This window comes from Malus domestica, chromosome 11, assembly GCF_042453785.1.
Source record: "Malus domestica chromosome 11, GDT2T_hap1".
NCBI classification, from domain to species: domain Eukaryota; kingdom Viridiplantae; phylum Streptophyta; class Magnoliopsida; order Rosales; family Rosaceae; genus Malus; species Malus domestica.
Genome location: NC_091671.1, coordinates 35382104 through 35401539, shown reverse-complemented (window position 1 = coordinate 35401539; position 19436 = coordinate 35382104). Strand labels below are relative to the sequence as shown.

The following is a 19436-nucleotide window of genomic DNA, read 5'->3' as shown; positions in this document are numbered from 1 at the left end:
TATGTTTAGATTCAGGAATGCTGTTTTGTCACACAAATATAACACCTTATTAACCATTGCATTGACAATAATATTTAGGACGTATATACTTTGAGGAAATTGGTATAAAATTGTCCTGTGTTTCTGTTTCTGGGAGTTGATAGGCATCTAGACCATCTATCCTTGTGTACTTCTGAGAATGAATTTACTTTTTAAAGAGAATTAGAAGAAAAGCCCATTAGAGGCAGTAGATATGTTGTTCTCTTGGTCTTCAGTTTCTGGTTGCATCAATTGTTGCTTGTGATGTTTTGGGGAGATATTGTTATCCTTGTGTTGTTTCCGAAAATGGATATTTAGTAACTAGTAATTTGCTGATATTCAGTAACTCAATCATAAATATGTGCTTTCATCAACTTGCTGCAGCTAGCTTCTCCATTAACCTTATATGTTTCATTAACGATTCAAACTTGCTTTTAAGAGTGTAATGGTATATATGTAGTCAGATTCATGACCCATACTTAATAACCTGAGCAGACATTACTAGAAATGTGCTCTATTAAAACAGACCAAAAGGTCTTTTAGTTTGTTTCATGCAGGATTGATGATGCCTAACCCACATGGGGATAACATGTATATCAATTATCAAGTCATTTTTCGGACGATGATGATCAAAGTGGCACCACTGTTGTTGCTTATATATACAAAAATAAGTATTACCTTGTGTCGGACTCTAGGATATCAACAGTTGGTTTTGGTGAAGATAAAAAGATGAATACTTACTGTATCAGTGAGACTTTACTTTTTTTGTTGTTGTGTTTTTGTTTTTTTACTGAATGATTCTTCTTTTCATTTGCTATTAATTAGTAATCTGTTTCATTTTGTTATGTTAGATTCCGCTATATACACCAAATTCACTAAATTTAGAATTGATGTTTACATGACAATGTCTAGTGCCAAAAATGTCATGTAGAAATTATCTCGTGAATTAGCCACTTATTGTGAAAGTCAAAATGATCCTGTTTCTGTAAAGGATCCTGCTATAGCAGCTTCCGACAATCTAATAAGATATGGGAATGTTAAGAAAGGTCAAATTGGATCAGACCTAGAAGATAAGAAATCTAAAGCCTATAAGATATGAAAATACCTAACCAATAGGTGGGAGTAGAGATACGGTCACAGTGCCGCATTTATTTGTGGTTATGAAAATAAGTTAAGATAAGTTAAGTTGTTTTAAAGGTTTGTCTTTTGATTTTCGTTTGCCTTCTTTCTGATAATCGTTTCAACAGCTCATGCTGTTTCAGGTTCCAAAAAATCTGTCTCTCGATATTGCTATCGTGCCCCCTTAGATATCTCGCGGGAGTATATTAATGATCAAGTTCTTAAAGGTGTGACAGAAGAAAAAGCTTTGAAAGCACCAATCAAAGATCATCCACCTTATTTTGTGCTCGGATCATCACGTAAGGTGGTGGATAAGTTCATGTCCCAAAAATCTATTCTTTTTAGAAGGTATTTTTCTTTTGCTTTTTTTGCGTTAATTAACCCTTTGATTTATATGTTAAGTTATCAAAATTTGTGTTGTTTTGTGTTAATAAGATCATAAAGCTTTATGTATGAATTTCATATTATTTACCTTTTATAGCTTTTTGATTGTTAATTTTGCAGCCTATGTTTTGGAGTTTCATTTTCCTTAAGTTGTGTAGCTTGCTATTGTTATTCTCTTTTGTCTTTTTGGTTGGTATGCTTGAATATCGTTTTTTCCGAACCAAAATCTGTGATGGTTGAAGATTTTTTGTGTTTGTTTCTTTCAAATGAATTATAGCCGACCCCACTTAGTGGGAAAAGGCTTTGTTGTTGTTGTTGTTGTTTCTTTCAAATGAATGAAGTAACTTTTAAAGATGAAAGTACTCAATGCCTTGACTTTGGTAAAGAGAGTTGTTTTTTTAGAAGATAATTTGATAGTAGGATTGAAGCTTAATTTTGCATATGCTTTTTAGTTTGTTGATGGATTTGGAAAGATTATATTAGATGGGCTGAAGTTCTGTAAAGGTATCTAAAAGATGGAAAATGTATTGAATTTATGTTCTGTCGAGTGTTCTTTAGGCTTCACTGGTGAGAGCAAAATAGTCAAAATATTTTTGAAGTAGCTGGACATGCGTACTATTGAAGTTGTTTTATAATGGTTTTATATGGTTAGATAAGGTTATATGTATTTTGTATATATTTTGAAGTTTATGTTTATGTTTTTGTTTTTGTGTGTTTTTTCTTTCTTTCAAAAGATTAATTGTAAAACGAAAATAAGGGTTTATTTCTTTGTATTTGGCAAGGTGGAGAGCTGTTCTTATAGAATGTTATTTGATTTAACGATTGATGTGTAATTTTGTATATGCACGTTAATTTGTGGTTAGATTTGGAAGGATTGTAGATGGTGTTCTGAAAGTCCAGTAAAGGGATGTAGGAGGGAAAGTGTATTGAATTTGTTTTTTGCACTGCTTATGGTTTGTATGCTAAAGCCCTTTAGACATTTAGGCTTCACCGGTGAGAGGAGAATAGTCAAACTTTTCTTGAAATTGATGTACATGCGTACTATTGAAGTTGTTTTATAATGTTTTTATACAATAAAATTATATGTAAGTTGTGGTTCTTTCTTTCTAAAGAAAGAAACAACAGTAAAAGTTAAAAAGAAAGGTTTATTATCTTTGACACTTTTGTTTACAGTCATAGAATTAGTTTTAGGGGTGGGTTTTTGCAGCGTGATAATATTTTCGACGACGTATCTGTGGAACTAGCCAAGGTTGTGGTCAGAGCTGCTGTTATTGATGTACACACGGAGGTGAAGTCCACGGTAAGTTTTTTAGTAAACCTCTTTATCTTTTAATTTTTTTTTAATGTTCTTGGATTATTTTACCAACTTATATAATTTTGTTGCAACCGTCAATTAGGGGAATAGGTAGGGGTGGTCGTACCCTTGTCTTCGATTGCAACATCACTAGAGTGTATTTGGAGTTGTATACCTCTCTTGGCGGTCTGTCTGCTCTTCTTGTTTTTGTTCCCATTGTCGCATGTGGAGGGATAGGCCACGAGTTTGTAGAGTCTTTTTTGGGTTCTCTTAGTTCTCCAAATGTGTTGCTTTTTCATAGGTTGTGATCAATTCGGGGTTTTGGAATGCATTTGGTCACCATTGAAGTTGGAGTTTCTAATGCACATATCTGAATTATTCATAACAAGACCTTAAAGAAGTCAAAGGGTTGGGGCAAGCTGGGTTTGCCTGAAGTGATAATTGGCAATATGGTTGTGCACGTTTGCAGTCCTAGATTGAATCCCAAGGATATCAGGTTGATTTTTGAACTTTATCTTAGAGAGAGATTGAGAGAGTTGAAAAAAAATGGGCTAGTTAGTCTTTTTGTTCGGACATCAGGAATATTTTAGAATATTTTAAGGATATTCTTGATGTCCGAACAAAAAGACTAATCAGCCCATTTTTTCCCACTCTCTCAATCTCTCTAACAAACAAAGTTCTAAAATCGACCCGATATCCTTGGGATTCAGTCTAGGACTTCAACCTTGCATAGCCATATTGCCAATCATCACTTCAGGCAAACCTAGCTTGCCCCAACCCTTTGCCTTCTTTAAGATCTTGTCATGAATAATTCAGATATGTGCATCAGAAACTCCAACTTCAAAGGTGACCATATGCATTCCAAAACCCCGAATAGATCCAACCTATGAAAAAGCACCACATTTGGAGAACCCAAAAAGGACTGTATAGACTCATGGCCTATCCCTCAACATGCGAGAATGGGAACAAAAACAATAAGAGCAGACAGACCGCAAAAAGAGGTATACACTTTGGTGACGTCGCAATCGAAGACAAGGGTATGACCACCCATACAGATTCCCCTAACTCACGGTCGCAACAAAATTATATAAGTTGGTAAAATAATACAAGAACATTAAAAAAGATAAAAAGGTTTACTAAAATACTTACCGTGGAGTTCACCCTTTGTGTGTACATTAATAATGATTGCTCCAACCACAGCCTTAGCTAGTTCCATAGATATGCCATCGAAAATATCTTCACGATGCAAAAGTCCACCCCTAAAACTAATTCGATGTCTGCAAACAAAAGTGCCAAAGATAATAAACCTGTTTTTTTTACTTTGGGTAAATTACACGTTACCATCACAAGTTTGGGATCGATTTCAATTCCTTATATCTTTAAAACATTTCACTTTTATACCTAAAGTACTATTTTTCAATATAATACATCTGTTACATTTTCCATCAATTGATTCGTTAAGAGCTGACACGTGTCAAAAACAATAATTTTTTAATTAAAAAAAAGGTTGCGGGGATGGTTTATGGGTTTTTTTCTTTTTAATATATATAAATTATTATAATATTTGAAATGCATAAAATTTTATTTTTTTTGCCACATGACACAAATTTGGTAGCCACGTCAGCTTTTAATGGACCAATGGATGGAAAAAGTAACAGAGGTATTATATTAAAATAAAATAGTACTTAAGGTATGAAAATGAAATATTTAAAATATGTTGTAAGGAATTGAAATCGACCTTAAACCTGAGGTGGTAAAATTTACCCTTTAACGTTTATTGTTCCATCTTTCTTTAGAAAGAAAATATACACTTTACCTCCTACATCCCTTCCCTTTACTGGACTTCAGAACACCATCTACAATCCTTCCAAATCTAACCACAAATTAATGTGCATTTACAAAATTACACATCAATCGTAAAATTAATAACATTCTATAAGAACAATTGTCCACATTGCCAAATACAAAGAAATAAACCCTCCCTTATTTCGCTTCTACAGTTGATTTTTGAAAAAACACACAGAATACATATAATCTTATCTAACCATATATAACAACTTCAACAGTACGCATGTATAGCTACTTCAGAGTTATTTTGCTCTCACTAGTGAAGCTTAAATGTCTAAACAATACACGACAGAACAAAAATTCAATACATTTTCCATCTTTTAGATATATTTAGAGAACTTCAACCCATCTATTACAATCTTTACAAATCCAACAACAAATTAAAAAAATAATTGCCGCTTTACAAAGTCAAGGCATTGAGTCCTTCCATTTTTAACAGTTACTTCATTCATTTGAAAGAAACAAACACAAAAAATCTTCAACCATCACGGATTTTGGTTTTAAAAAAAAATGATATTCATTCATCAACCGAAAAGAATAACAACAGCAAGCTACACAACTTAAGCAAAACGAAACTCCAAAACAGATGCTGCAAAATTAATAATAAAAAGCTGTAAAAGGTAAATAATATGAATTTCATACATAAAACATTATTATCTTATTAACACACAAATTTTGATAACTTAACATATAAATCAAAGGGTTAATTAACGCAAAAGAAAAGTACCTTCCAAAAAGAGTAGATTTCTGGGACATGAACTCATCCACCACCTTACGTGATGATCTGAGCACAAAATAAGGTGGATGATCTTTGATTGGTGCTTTCAAAGCTTCTTCTTCTATCACACCTTTAAGAATTTGATCATTAGTATACTCCTGGAGATATCTAAAGGGACACGATATCAATGTGGATTTTTGGAACCTAAAACATCATGAGCCGTTGAAATGATTATTAGAAAGAAGTCACACGAACATTTAAAACAACCTAACTTATTTTCATAACCACAAATAAATGCGGCACTGTGACCGTATCTCTGCTCCCACCTATTGGTTTCATATTTCTCATCTTCTAGCTCTTATCCAATTTGACCCTTCTTGGCATTCCCATATCTTATTAGATTGCCGGAAGTATTTATAGCAAGGGTCTCTTACAGAAACATGATCATTTTGACTTTCAAGATAAGTGGCTAATTCACAAAATAATTTCTCCATGACATTTTTGGCACCAGACATTGTCGCGTAAACATCAATTCTAAATTTGGTGTACACAGCGGAATCTAATGTAACACAATAAAACAGAGTATTAATTAATAGCAAATGAAAAGAAGAATCATTTAGTAAAAACACAAAAGTAAAGTCTCACTTATACAACAATTCTTCATCTTTTTATCTTGACCAAAACCAACCATTGAGGTGCAGCTTTGATCATCATCGTCTACAGAATTGAAAAAATAAATATATAACAACATAACAACAAATTCAGTACAAGTAAACATCATTAGAAATTAAATGCTGCAAAAACCAAATGCCAATTTTTTTTAGAAACAATGATGAATAAAAGAAAAGAAAAACGAAGATCCAGCAAAAGAAAAGACAATAACAAGTAAGAGAATAACAATGAAGAAGAATGCAGAATGAATACGAAGAAATTTGAAGCATTGATCTTACCAGACATTGATGCTCAAGCTTGAGCTCAGGCAAGCAGTGTTATGTTTGGGTTTCAAGGGAGGAGTAGTGAGGGAAACGAAATGGGGGTGAAAGGTTTAGGGTTTAGGAAAGAAAATACCAAGACATGGGATGGGCTTAGCTAGATCAGTAAAAGCATCTGGTATGCTTTGAGCAATACTCTGAAGATCTATAATTCATTGCACTTCAGTTTTACATTGGGCAGTGTGGGAGCATACCACGACAATTCGTGGCATTCTCTAGGAATGTTAACATGCTTATCTCCCTCTAACGACATGAAGACTATCTCTTCAAAGTGACAATCCACAGAACTTGTGGTAAAGAGATCTATTGTCAAGGGCTCTAAATAGCGAATAATTGATGGCGAATCATAACTAACATAGATTCCCATATTTCTTTAAGGACCCATTTTGGTATGTAGTGGCGGCGTTATTGACACATAAACTACACATCCAAACATACGTAAATACGAGGCGTCAAGCTCGTATCCAATAACCAACTGTAATAGTAAATAAGGTTGGGTAACGGTGGGCCTTAGGCAGACCAACATAGCTATGTGCAATATTGCATAGCCCCAGGCAGATATCGGCATTTTGGTTCACATAACCAAAGTCCGAGCTATCAATTGAATGCGCTTTATGAAAACTTTTGTCAAGCCGTTCTGGGTGTGAACATGGGGTACATGATGTTCGACTTCAATCCTAACTAACATGCAATAGTTGTCAAAAGTTTGTAACGTAAACTTTCCAGCGTTATCCAGTCTAATCGACTTCATCGGATTAGCAGGGTGGTGAGCCCTAAGCTTAATAATTTGTGCTAGGAGTTTTGCAAATGTAGCGTTGCATGTAGACAATAAGCAGACATGTGACCAACGTATCGATGCATCAACCAACACCATAAAGTATCTAAATGGTCTGCATGTTGGTTGGATATGTCCACAAATATCCCCTTGAATCCTCTGACGAAACTTAGAAAGGTTATGAATAATCTTTGTAATTGAGGATTGAGTAATCAACTTCCTCAAAGAACAAGTTTTGCATGGCGGGAATCCAATATAGGAAGGTAAATGATGTCTATGTGATGATTTGAGGATACGATGCATCATGTCACTTCTGGGATGTCACATACGGTTATGCCAAAGCAGCAAAGTGCTCTGGAACTCAAGCACATGGCCGGCCACATGGTGGGCTTCTATGCCGCAAAAGGTTGTGATGTACAACCCACTCAGGAGACGTTCTAACTTTTCGTGAATATGCTTCTGGCCATACTCGTAAGAAATGATACAAAGAAATTCAGAACCATTCTCTTCAGTGGTTTTAATATGATATTGATTATCTTGAATGTCTCTAAAATTTAGCAACGTTCTTCCGAAACATGGAGAATAGATGGCCTTTTTAATGGTTAACACGATACCATTATACTACATGATACGGGTCTTTCTATATCCTTCAATCAGATTGGATGAGCCTGAGAGGGTTGTCAAATGTGCTTTCTTAGGTACGAAGTTAGTAAAATAGTGTCGCTCACGTACTATGGTGTGCGTAATCGCACTATCAGCCAAACAACTAACTTTCTACTAGACATATTTAGAAATAAGTTGATTGAATTGGTCACATGCATAAATATAATTCCATTCATTCAATTAATCAATTCGAGAAATAATATCCATAAAATAATTATCCATAATTCAAAACAAACCAAAAAGCCAAACAAATTATTCCAAATACTTAGAAAAATTGTCCAAAAATTAAACCATAAACCTAAAAATTAAAGGGGGTTCAGCTAGACCTGTAAATGGGTCGGGTTTGACCCGATCCGTTAATTTAACGGGTCATCTGAACCCAACTCGTTAATCTAATAAGTCACCCGTTTCACCCATTAACAATTTTTTTGTTATTATTTTTTTTAACTTTTCATCCAAACCAAAAAAAGATTGGTGCTTTCAGTTGTTTTCTTCTGTTACCTCAAAACCCAAGTCTCCCTTGCAATCGACTCCATCACCGCTAACCAATCTCTCTCCAGTGATCAAACCATTGTCTATGTTGGTGGGATTTTTCCTTACCCGGGCATTGAACTACAACATCAAGAATTGAATGATTCTCAAGTTGCCAGGCTTGCTTTGGAGTCCCTCGAAACAGATGTTAAAAGGGCAAACAAACTAGTTGACAAGTATAAAAACCGAGCGTGTTTCTACTTGCTTGTCAAGTGCCGACACATTGTCAAGGAGGTACAAGACGTTACCAGGGATATCAGAAGGTCTTTGGCTACTCTGTCTATTGCAAACACCCACGTCTTATTGGGGATATCTAATCAGGTGAATAAGTTACAAAATGAAATGCAGAAATTGGAAATTGAGGCCTCACAATCTCAGCTCCAAGTTTTCGACAAGCTAAAACAAGGTCTTGATGATCAGACACTTGACCAAGGTTTTGCAAACGATATGCTTGCAGAAATAACGATGGCAATTAGGGTGCCACTAACGGGTGTTAACGGGTGGTTAACAAGTTTCGCGGGTTCAACCAAAATGACCCGTTATTTAATAGGTGATTAACGGGTTGACTCGTTAACCATCTGATCCGTTTAGCACTCACCCAAATACTAATTTTAACGGGTTGAATCGGGTTGGGTTAATTGGTCGGGTTGAAAATGCCAGGTCTAGGTCCAGCCATTCCTAGTGGGTTCGGCCACTAGGGGTAAAAACACCATAAAAACATGTTTAGAAGAATAAAACTTATTCGTCCATAGAAGCTTATGCATCCTGAAAATCTGATATCTCCATGGATGTAGTAACATCTTCGAGATGCTCCATATAGGTAAAGTTAGACTCACGACGGGAATGATACTTAGTAATGCCCTCGAGGGGTAGTTCTACATACGCGTGACCAATGATCCTTTAATCCACAGCGGTAACACATATTCATTTCAGTAGAAGCCGATTGAACGATAGCTTTTCCCTTATTCTTGAAGTTTGGGATCTTAAGGGCAAGGGGTTTGCGCGTGTGGGTCAAATTCTCTCTTGGGTGGGCCTTGGCTCTGTTGACCTTGGGCCCGTGGGTGGGCTTGCAGCCCATTACCATGGCCACGACGATTCTTTCGTCATTTGTGGTTGTTAGAATTGGTCGCATGCACTTCAGGCGTAACATTCGAGCTAGTGGGTTGAGCTTGATGATTTTTTAGCTAGAAGTAAAACAGAGATCAAATCGGAATATTTGGTGAACTTGTGTGCCTTATATTGTTGTTGCAGGACAATATTGATGGCATGGAATGTCGAATAGGTATTCTCCAAGAAATTTGCATCTCTTAAGTCCACTTTATAGAACTTAAACAATGATCAAATTCTACAAACTTCAGAGTTGTATTCATTCACGGACCTAAAGTCTTGAAGCATAGATGTCGTCAATCGTGTCTTACTCAGGCAAGTAAATGTCTTTCTGGTGATCGAAACGGTCGGCCAGAGCAAGCCAGAATGTGCGTAGGTCCTCCTCAACGAGGTACTCGATCTAGAATGCATCATGGATGTGTCTTCGAATGAAGATCATTGTAGTAGCTTTCTGAGCTTAGTCGATAGGGCTAGCGTCGGTAGCTGCCTCGATGGTGGCTCTAATACTCTTTGCAATAAGATGGAGCTTTACGTCTTGAACCCACTTCATGTATTTTCTTCCAGATACTTCCAGAGCGGTGAAATCGAGCTTGTTCAAGTTTGACATGTCCCTAAAACGGATGGTACAACAAAACATAGTTAGTCATATGGTAATCCATACACATACATCGTAGAACATTCAGGTTTTATAGACATGTATTGGTTTAATTTAAACATGAAAGGTGCAGGTTTCATGTGGTCAGTTTTGAATGAAAACTTCGGGTTTCAAAGGCACTAAATATGAAACTACAGGTCAATTTAGTTTTATAAACGATTAATTCATAAAGGAGAGGTTCCTACAATAACATAGAATGCAATATACTGATTGAAGTGTAATGGATTTTAGTTGTTTCAGGAACTCAAGTGTGAGAGTTTCAGGACTACGAAATGATGTCAACGGTTCAAAGTATAAAAATAAATTATTGAATCACTAATGTCCAAAAGTTATCTTCAAGTCAATAATTTTGGATTAATTATCAGATTAATGGAATACAAGTCACTTTTAATTAATCAATAGATCGGGACCAAATATGGTCAATTATGGAAGCAAAATAATGATAGACGGGTCATATTAGCTTCAATTGGTGATAAACCAAGTGATAATTAAATTAGAATTAATTAGCGTAAACCAAATTACCCAAAAAATATATATTTGGGCATGATTTATAAAGTGGGGAAGCCAAAAATTAGCATTGGGTTGAAAAAATAATGCGGCCCAGCCAAATGTGGGCTGGTATCTAAACGTGGACAAGCCCTGCAACTTGGCTGCAAGCCATTGGGCCACAATGATGGCTGCAGGCCTCTGAGCCGTGTGGTCTAGGTGAGCCCAGCAGCAAAAGCTGCTTGTTTAGGCCTAAAAACCAGGCACGGGGCAAGCCTAGCCCAAGGCTGGGTTTCGGGTTTTTGGGTCGGGACAGGTCAAGCCTAGCAGCAAAAGCTGGGGGTGAGTGGGATGAAGGTTGGGGCAAGCCCAGCAAGCAATAGGCTGCTGCGGGCAGGTCTAGTCATGGGTCAAGAAAAGCCTAGCAGCTCTGGGATGTTGGAATTTGGCCAGGGACACACGGGACAAAGGCCAAGAAAGCTAAAGGCTTTCTCAAATTGGGTTAGGGGCTTCAGGCCCATGGAACCTTATCAGGCCTAGGGCCTAGGTTGTCTGGCGTAAGCAACAAAGCACAAAGGGCTGCTGCCGTATGGTCCAAAGAGGCAAACTATGTCGCTTCTTGTTTGCTCCACGCAGCTGGGCTACAAGCTAGCTGCAGTGGTAAGTGGTGGTGCCACGACGGTGTGGCGGCGAGCCGTGCCGTATATTTCCCTGAATTTTTTTTTCCGACATCTCTATGGTTTGAAAAAACCCTAAATTGCTTCTAATTTATTTATATGCTTTGACTCACAAATTCCACATAGCAAAATAATTGCGTAGGACATGAAACTTATATATATTGACAAATATATGAATCATATACAATATATATATATATATAGGAAGGAAAATATAAATATATGGGGTTCATGCATCATGGGGAATGTTTTCATGGGTCGTGGACGTTTCAAATATCTTACTTTATTTTAAGCGTACCTGATTGACAGAAAACAAATAAAAGCCTTTGAATTTTGTAGAAGATAGTCTTCTCTTACGATCCTTCAGTTCCTTAGCTTCTGGTAAGAGTGTGCTGATAACGTGTTGTAGGCGTATTTGACTAAACTGTATTTAGGACTAGAGATGGAGAGAGGCCGGCGCGGCAAGATAGAAGAGAGAAATTTAATTGTTATGTGTATGTTGTATCACCCTATTGTGACTTTATTTATATTTATAGTAGTAGGATATGTTAAATCATTATCTAATAGAATTACAACTCTAATAGGATATCCTAATATTAAAAAATCTCCATATATATAATAGGATGTACACAATTACATTTCTATTCTAAATATGACTGCAACAAGATTATGATATATCATTTAATTATTCAATTTTTTGATATTATTATTTAATAATAATATTATTCGATTATGATCTCTCCCTCCGCGTGGTAAACGGACGGAGTTCTAAATTATATTGTGCCGGTCCAAATTCAAATTATCTCTCCTAACTAAATATTTAATAGGGTTTTCCAATTTCAATACAGATGAAGTTATGGAGAGGAGAGACAGAGACTTCTGGGAATCATACAAAAATTTTGTTCCTTTTTAATTTAAATTCCACCCATTATATCTCCTAAATACAATTGGCATTTGGCATCACTACTAATTGCTCCAATGAATCAACGGATCCTACTAACCACGAGCAGGTGACTCAATGATAAATGGCGAATTACGAGGTCAGGAGGAGGTTGAAATGTCTCTATGAGTCTTCTCAATTCCCGAAATGGATGAATAACTGTGAATTGCCACGGGTTGTCTCTTTTTTTTTTTTTTAAATGTCTTAGTATATTTTATTTGCTTAATGGATGGTAGATTTACACCACCACTAATTACTCACATATACAATTTACACCTTATAATAAACCGTTGAAAATTCCAATTTGCTTAATGGATGGTAGATTTACTCCGCCACTGATTAATCACATATACGATTTACACCTTATAGTAAACCGTTGAAAATTCTTAATTTGCTCTGGTACATTAAGACTGAATCTTTGGATATGTGCTGCTAAAGAGTAGGAATGTGATTGTGTAAATCCTAGTAGTTATGAGAATGTATCTTATATTCCTATTAGGAGTAGATTACCTATTAAATGTTGTAATTCTAAAGGGTAAGAAATTAATCTTCCTTACTACTATAAATAAAGGCACAATGGGATGGAATAACACACACCCCACAATTACACATCTATCTTTTCTCTCTACTATTGCCGCACATTTCTCTCTCTATGGCCTTCATAATTGTTCATTAAATTATGCTTACAACACGTTATCAGCACGCTCTTGACGTTGCGCTAATAAGAGTTTATTCTTCAATCAGCGGAGTATTATGTTTTAATCATTCTTTTTATGATTTTTTATTTTAATTGATCTACATGTTATTGATTCAATTTAATTTTTCTGTGTTGAACATGATACAACGCATTGGAGATCCAATTTTGGCTTTCTGGAAAGGAACTTTGTTTATATCATACTTAGGGCCTCCGTATTTAGACCTCGTATAAATACTCGGGGGACTTAAATGTAATTATGTAATAAAGGAAGGGGCAAATATGTAATAAGTGAAGAGCCCTTATTCTATAAAAGGACTCATCACCCTCACAATTAAGGAGGCCTGACATCCCCTCTCATATTCAAAGAAGCTCATCCTCACATAAGGAAGCTCTCTCTCCCTCTCTCCCTCTCTCCCTCTTCAACATCTCAGAGAAATACAATAATCAGTGTAGACGTAGCCCAAACATTGGGGTGAACCACGATACATCTTGTGTTATTTACCTCTTGCAGATTCATGGTCGATTTACATTGTTCCAAGACCCTTCCGGTTTTGTGCATCAACATTTGGCGCCTTTTGTGGGAAATGACACGAAAAGTTATGTCGGTTCTCTCTCAATTTTTCACCTCCGCCATCAATCTGCAAAACCCAAGAGCCCAACTTTTGGATTTTTTCCAGAAAACCCTCCATTTCTCTCTCTGGGTTTTATTTATTGGTGTTGTACTTGGTGCATTTCTGAAAAAGTCGTAACCCCAAAACCCGAGATTTCTCCCTCGAACTCATTGTACCTTCATACCAACAAAAAAGAAACAGTTCTTCGGAACCCACAAAAATGGCTGAAATCAAAGCCGATACGAGCCACCACTAGAGTCTAATCGTGTTGGAAGCCGATGTTTCCGACCCCAAGCTATCCAAATCGAAGCGCCTCGCTTCGCTTGACATCTTTCGTGGCCTCACCTCTCGTTGATGATTCTGGTTGACGATGCGGGTGGAGAGTGGCCAGTGATTGGTCATGCGCCATGGAACGGTTGCAATCTTGCAGACTTTGTGATGCCCTTCTTCCTCTTCATTGTGGGCATGTCCATTGCTCTTTCTCTCAAGTTGTCTCTGATAAAGCCGCCGAAGCAACAGGCTGCTCAGACGACGATTTCTCACTACTGTTTTTTCTCTAGTGCTGCCGGTTCAAAGTCTTAAAACCCTCGATGCCGAAACCAGTAATTTTGGACGGGATCTAGAGTCTTCGATTCTCCGTTCACCGTCTCCGTCTTCACTTTTTATCAGTTCATCACACTCGTGCTGCCGTTGCGCTCTGTGTAACAGAGTTTTCGTCGTCATGGCTTCATCAGCATCGCCAAGTTCTTCCGTGAGCGTCCAGAACTCAAAGAAATTGTTGGGGTTCATAGCAAATGCTGTGAAGCGCAAGGACAGCTTCATCCAGTTCTTTGCAATGACTAGAATTCTGCTATTGAGCGTCAGATCGTTGGGCCAGAAGTACCGCCTCCACGATCTTCAGGAAGACACGACGACTTTTAAAGAAGAGCCGGAAGCCCTAGCCGATCGCACGAAGAACATCAAGCGGGACCTCCTCCACGAGGCCTCTCTCGAGCCCTCTGGTCTCTTCGCTTCTAGGTTTCGCCTTCTCTTAGGCGAACGAGAGTGATCGCATTCAACCGCACCTTCGTCCAGAGCAAGAGCCATAATGGGCAGCAGATCGATGTCAGCGATCCTGACTGGAAATCCAAGTTCCAGGGGGATTTCGAGGAGTAGTTCAACATCCCCCACATCACTGATGTTTTCCCTGACTCTGTTCCCATTCCTTCCATCTTCTGCTTAATGTTGAGGACTCCGGTGATCGAAGACTTTGCAGGGTGAAAGCTCAAAAGAACGTTTGCTCCCGACTCAGATCCCTCGAACTCGGAATCTCAACCCAGTGCCCAGAAACAAAAGCAAAAGTAGATAATATTAATGGGGTGTATGGTGGGGTGGTGCAGTCCACAACCATAATGATGATGAGCCAACAAGCCAGCTCATTCAAATTCAGATCTGACAGCGGTTGCATGTGCATGGTCATGGTACTGCAGCAGATAATATTAATGGGATGCATGGTGGGGTGGTGCAGTCCACAACCATGATGATGATGGGCCACCAGTCTCTCAAAAACCATCCAAGCCAATGAACGCTACCAACAAAAAGCAAAAGAAAAGGAATATAGAAAGGAAAAAGCCAGGATTATACTTTTTCTTTTGTTGACCACCAAAGCAGAAGATGCCATCAACTTTTGAAAAAAACTTTCATTATGCATGTTCCCACTTTTCTGAAAAAGCCACTGGAATACGCACATGGAAAAGGATCTGCAACAACCTAGTACACACCAACGACTGCTTTATTTATTTTTTGAATGATGTAAATTATTTTTCTTATCTTTCGGAGACATCTGTATAAACCCCAACAGAGGGTAATAATAAAAAAATTAAAAAATTAAAAAAACGGCAAAGCCCAAAAATGGGCTGGAATGTTGTGTGAAGGGCGAATGCCCATAAGTCTAAAATAGCACCAACCAGGTAACCAAAAGTACGCCCAGTACTACAAAAAAATTATTCGGCACCCTGCCACTATTATCACCAACCAGGTGATCAAAAATACGCCCAGTACTTCAAATTATACATGAGCATTACTCATATCAATCATACATAAACATTCATGAGCATCACTCATGTCAATATTCATAAGCATCACTCATGTCAACATTCATGTCAACATCCATGAGCATCACTCATGTCAATCAACATAAACATTCATAAGCATCACTCATGTCAATCAACTTCAAAAGCTTCATTTACAAAAGCTTTAGCTTCAAAAGCTTCATTTACAAAAGCTCTAGCTTCAAAAGGTTCATTTACGGAGCTTTAGCTTCAAAAGCTTCATTTACAAAAGCTCTACCTTCAAAAGCTTCATTTACAAAAGCTCTACCTTCAAAAGCTTCATTTACAGAGCTTTAGCTTCAAAGCTTCACTTGCAAAGCTTCACCTACAAAGCTTCAGTGCAGGGTATACAAATACTGCATCCGAACAATCGCCACTTCGGCCCATACATGGATTTAATTTGAAGTCTCCAGCCAACAAACTCTATTGACCGAAGACTTGGGGGACTACACTATACCCCATATATTGGGCCTCAACTGGGCCTCATGAAAAATACTTGGGGGACTCTAGTCTATTATTTATGTACTGAGGAGCGAGCCCTTATTCTATAAAAGGGACTCCCTCACCGTCATTAGAGAACATCGCTGCCAGCTGAGCAACCGCCTTACAGCGAGCATCACTCCTAGCCCATCACTTATGTATTAAGGAGCGAGCCCTTATTCTATAAAAGGGACTCCCTCATCATCATTAGAGAGCATTGCTGCTAGCTGAGCAACCGCCTCGCCACGAGCATCACTCCTAGCCCATCACTTATGTATTGAGGAGCGAGCCCTTATTCTATAAAAATGACTGCCTCACCATTATTAGATATCATCGCCGCCTACTGAGCAACCGCCTCGCCACGAGCATCAACTCTAGCCCATCATTCATGTATTGAAGAGTGAGCCCTTATTCTATAAAATTGACTCTCTCACCTTCAACGCTACAAGCCGAGCCAACCAAGGCAACATAAGCCACGAGCCGAGCAGGCTCACAGCATGTGCTACTTCTAGTTGAGCATCATTTCAGATTGAGCACCGCCTCATATCGAGCATCAATTCAAGACAACACCTAGTTACTTCGGCCCATACATGGACTGAATTTCAAGTCTCCAACCAAAAGACCATCTCGACTAAAGACTTGGGGGGCTACTATTTATACCGTACTTAGGGCCTCTGTATTTAGATCTCGTATAAATACTCAGGGGACTTGAATGTAATTATGTAATAAAGGAAGGGGCAAATATGTAATAAGTGAAGAGCCCTTATTCTATAAAAGGACCCCTCACCCTCACAATTAAGGAGGCCTGACATCCCCTCTCATATTCAGAGAAGCTCATCCTCACATAAGGAAGCTCTTTCTCCCTCTCTCCCTCTTCAACATCTCAGAGAAATACAATAATCAGTGTGGACGTAGCCCAAACATTGGGGTGAACCACGATACATCTTGTGTTATTTACCTCTTGCAGATTCACGATCGGATTTACGTTGTTCCAAAACCCCTCCGGTTTTGTGCATCAACAAACTTCTACAAATTCAAGGGCTTTTGTAAATTTCTGCCAATCAGGTACGCTTAAAATAAAGGAAGATATTTGAAACGACCATGAAGCATGAAAACATTCCTCATGATGCATGAACCCCTTACATTTATATTTACCTTCAATATATATATATATATATATATATATATATATATATTTATTTATTTATTTATTTATATGTTCCATATATTTGTTTCATGCATTACGCAATTATATTTGCTATGTGGAATATGTGAGTCAAAGTATATTCATAAATTAGAAGCAATTAGGATTTTAAACCCTAGGTTCGAAAAAAATGGGTAATTTTTAGTACCACTATGGCGACAAACCTTGGGACACCGATTTGGACCTTTGCGCAGCCCTCTGGGCTTGCTGCCTTTCTTCAACATTTAATCAGGCCTCGACCTAGGATGGCTATCTCACGGGCCTGAAAGCCCTGGTCCAAAACTCGACCCACAACCCGCATGCCTGAAGCCATGTTGAGCTTGTCACTGTCACAAGCTTGAAGCCTCGACCCGTCTGCACCAGTTTTATGGTTAACTAGACTGGTTCTCTGCCACAGCCCACTTACTACTAGGCCCTTGCCTCACCCCGGCCCTATGCCACAACCTTTTTGGTTGTTGGGCTTGTGCCGCAGCCCAATAACTCGGCCCTAGCCTGTGGTTGGGCCTCATGTGACCCAAAAGCTTGCAAGCCAGCCTCGCTGAGCTTGCCTTCCCATGCAAACCCAAGGCCAGCAATCTACTAAGCCTAACCCGTACCCTCCATCGACCCTAATTAAGCCAGCATTTGTTGCTGGACTTCAAAACCCTAGGCATGTGGCCTGAAGCCATCCCATAGGCTACTATTGCAGCCACACCCGAGCCTTTTGCTCACGGCACCCAGCCCAATTTTTAGGCTATGGTATTTTCGACCCAATAATATTATTTTAATATTATTTAGCTTCTACAATCGACCCCTATGCCCTGATTTATTGAATTAATTAAAAGTGACCTGCAGTCCATTAATCTAATAATGAATCCAAATTTATTGACCTGAAGATCACTTTTGGACATTAATGATTCAATAATTTATTTTTATACTTTGAACCGTTGACATACTTTCGTAGTAACTAAGCTCTCACACTTGAGTTCCCGAAGCAACTCAAATCCACTACACTTAGTTGTATATTTCATTATGTGTTCTTGCAGGAACCTCTCTTTTACGAACTAAACGTTCATATACTAAAATTGAACCCGTAATTTCAAATTTAGTGCCTTTGAAACCCGAAAGTTTTCATAAAACAATACACTCATGAAAACCATGTCTTAGAACTCGAATGTTCTAACTTTGATGCTTATGGATGATTCATTCCCATAATACCAATCACAATCTTGTTCCCTCCAATTCAATGGATTGTTGAACCGTCACAAGTTCGATTTCTCTAATTTGGACGTTTCTAATAGAAACCACTTTATGTGGGGTACAAGACGTGAATCTCCACTTGACTATCAAGAAGCTGAGAAACCACTGACGCCAACAATGGCATGGAAGAGCTGAATAAGCATCTACCATGATCTTTATTCGAAGACTTATGCCCAAAGCATTACAAACTGAAGTACCACCCGAACGAGTATTCCATGGCTCTTTGACTCGTTCCTGCGGACTATCTAATCATGAAAGACATTGCCTGAAGCACACCATGATTACATCCATGAATAAATACAATTCTGAAGTTTATAAATCTGATCGAATTTTGACTAAAGAAAGTTTTTCTCATCCTTCTTTGTTTCTAATTCACCCCTAAAGCAGTAATGTAGAAAGCGGAAGTTTATCAAATTCTTAAATCTGATTACTACCACAAATGTGAGAGAAAGGTATAGACTCAGTTCGGCTAGAGTCTACCAAAATGGCTCGACCCAGTTCGGTCAAAGCCTACCAAACGGTGATGCCCTGCTTCGGCAATGATGTACCGAAAGGTATGCTCTGCTTCGGTAAAGGTCACCGGCTTGAGCCTACCGAACCCAATCACAATCCAATTTCAATTTTGTTTTTACAACATATGGTAGAATCAAGGCCTGCCAAGGTGTGGCATCATGCCTGATGCGTGATCATTCGTACTTAAGACCTAAAACTTCAAGAATAAGGGATAATATTCTCAAACCTCAACCCTGTAGAATCTATTTCCGTCTCGATGGAATAGATCATTGATTATGCACCTGTCTGTGCCCCTACCAATGTTGTTGAAGAGTACCATTCTCGTAGTCAATATGTGAGATTAATTTTGCTCCACCGAACATCATTGGAAGAGCAAAATTTTGACATGGATGGCC

The 19436-nt window shown here is 38.1% G+C and overlaps 1 protein-coding gene across 5 annotated transcripts in view; it reads left to right on the top strand.

Annotated features, from left to right (window-relative positions):
• Positions 1 to 12391, top strand: part of LOC103448735 (uncharacterized) — a 35272-nt gene extending 22881 nt beyond the window's left edge. Inside the window, exons 6-7 of one of the 5 annotated variants that reach the window (XM_070808786.1) lie at positions 1266 to 1485; positions 12116 to 12391. In XM_070808786.1, the coding sequence (XP_070664887.1) occupies positions 1266 to 1485; positions 12116 to 12119 (224 nt within the window). In that variant the 3' untranslated portion in view covers positions 12120 to 12391. Of the gene's footprint in view, positions 1 to 1265; positions 1634 to 2384; positions 2609 to 12115 lie in introns of those variants that run through there. The other 4 variants (XM_070808785.1, XM_070808787.1, XM_070808784.1 and 1 more) reach the window with 4 other exon arrangements.
• Positions 12392 to 19436: the final 7045 nt, after the last annotated feature.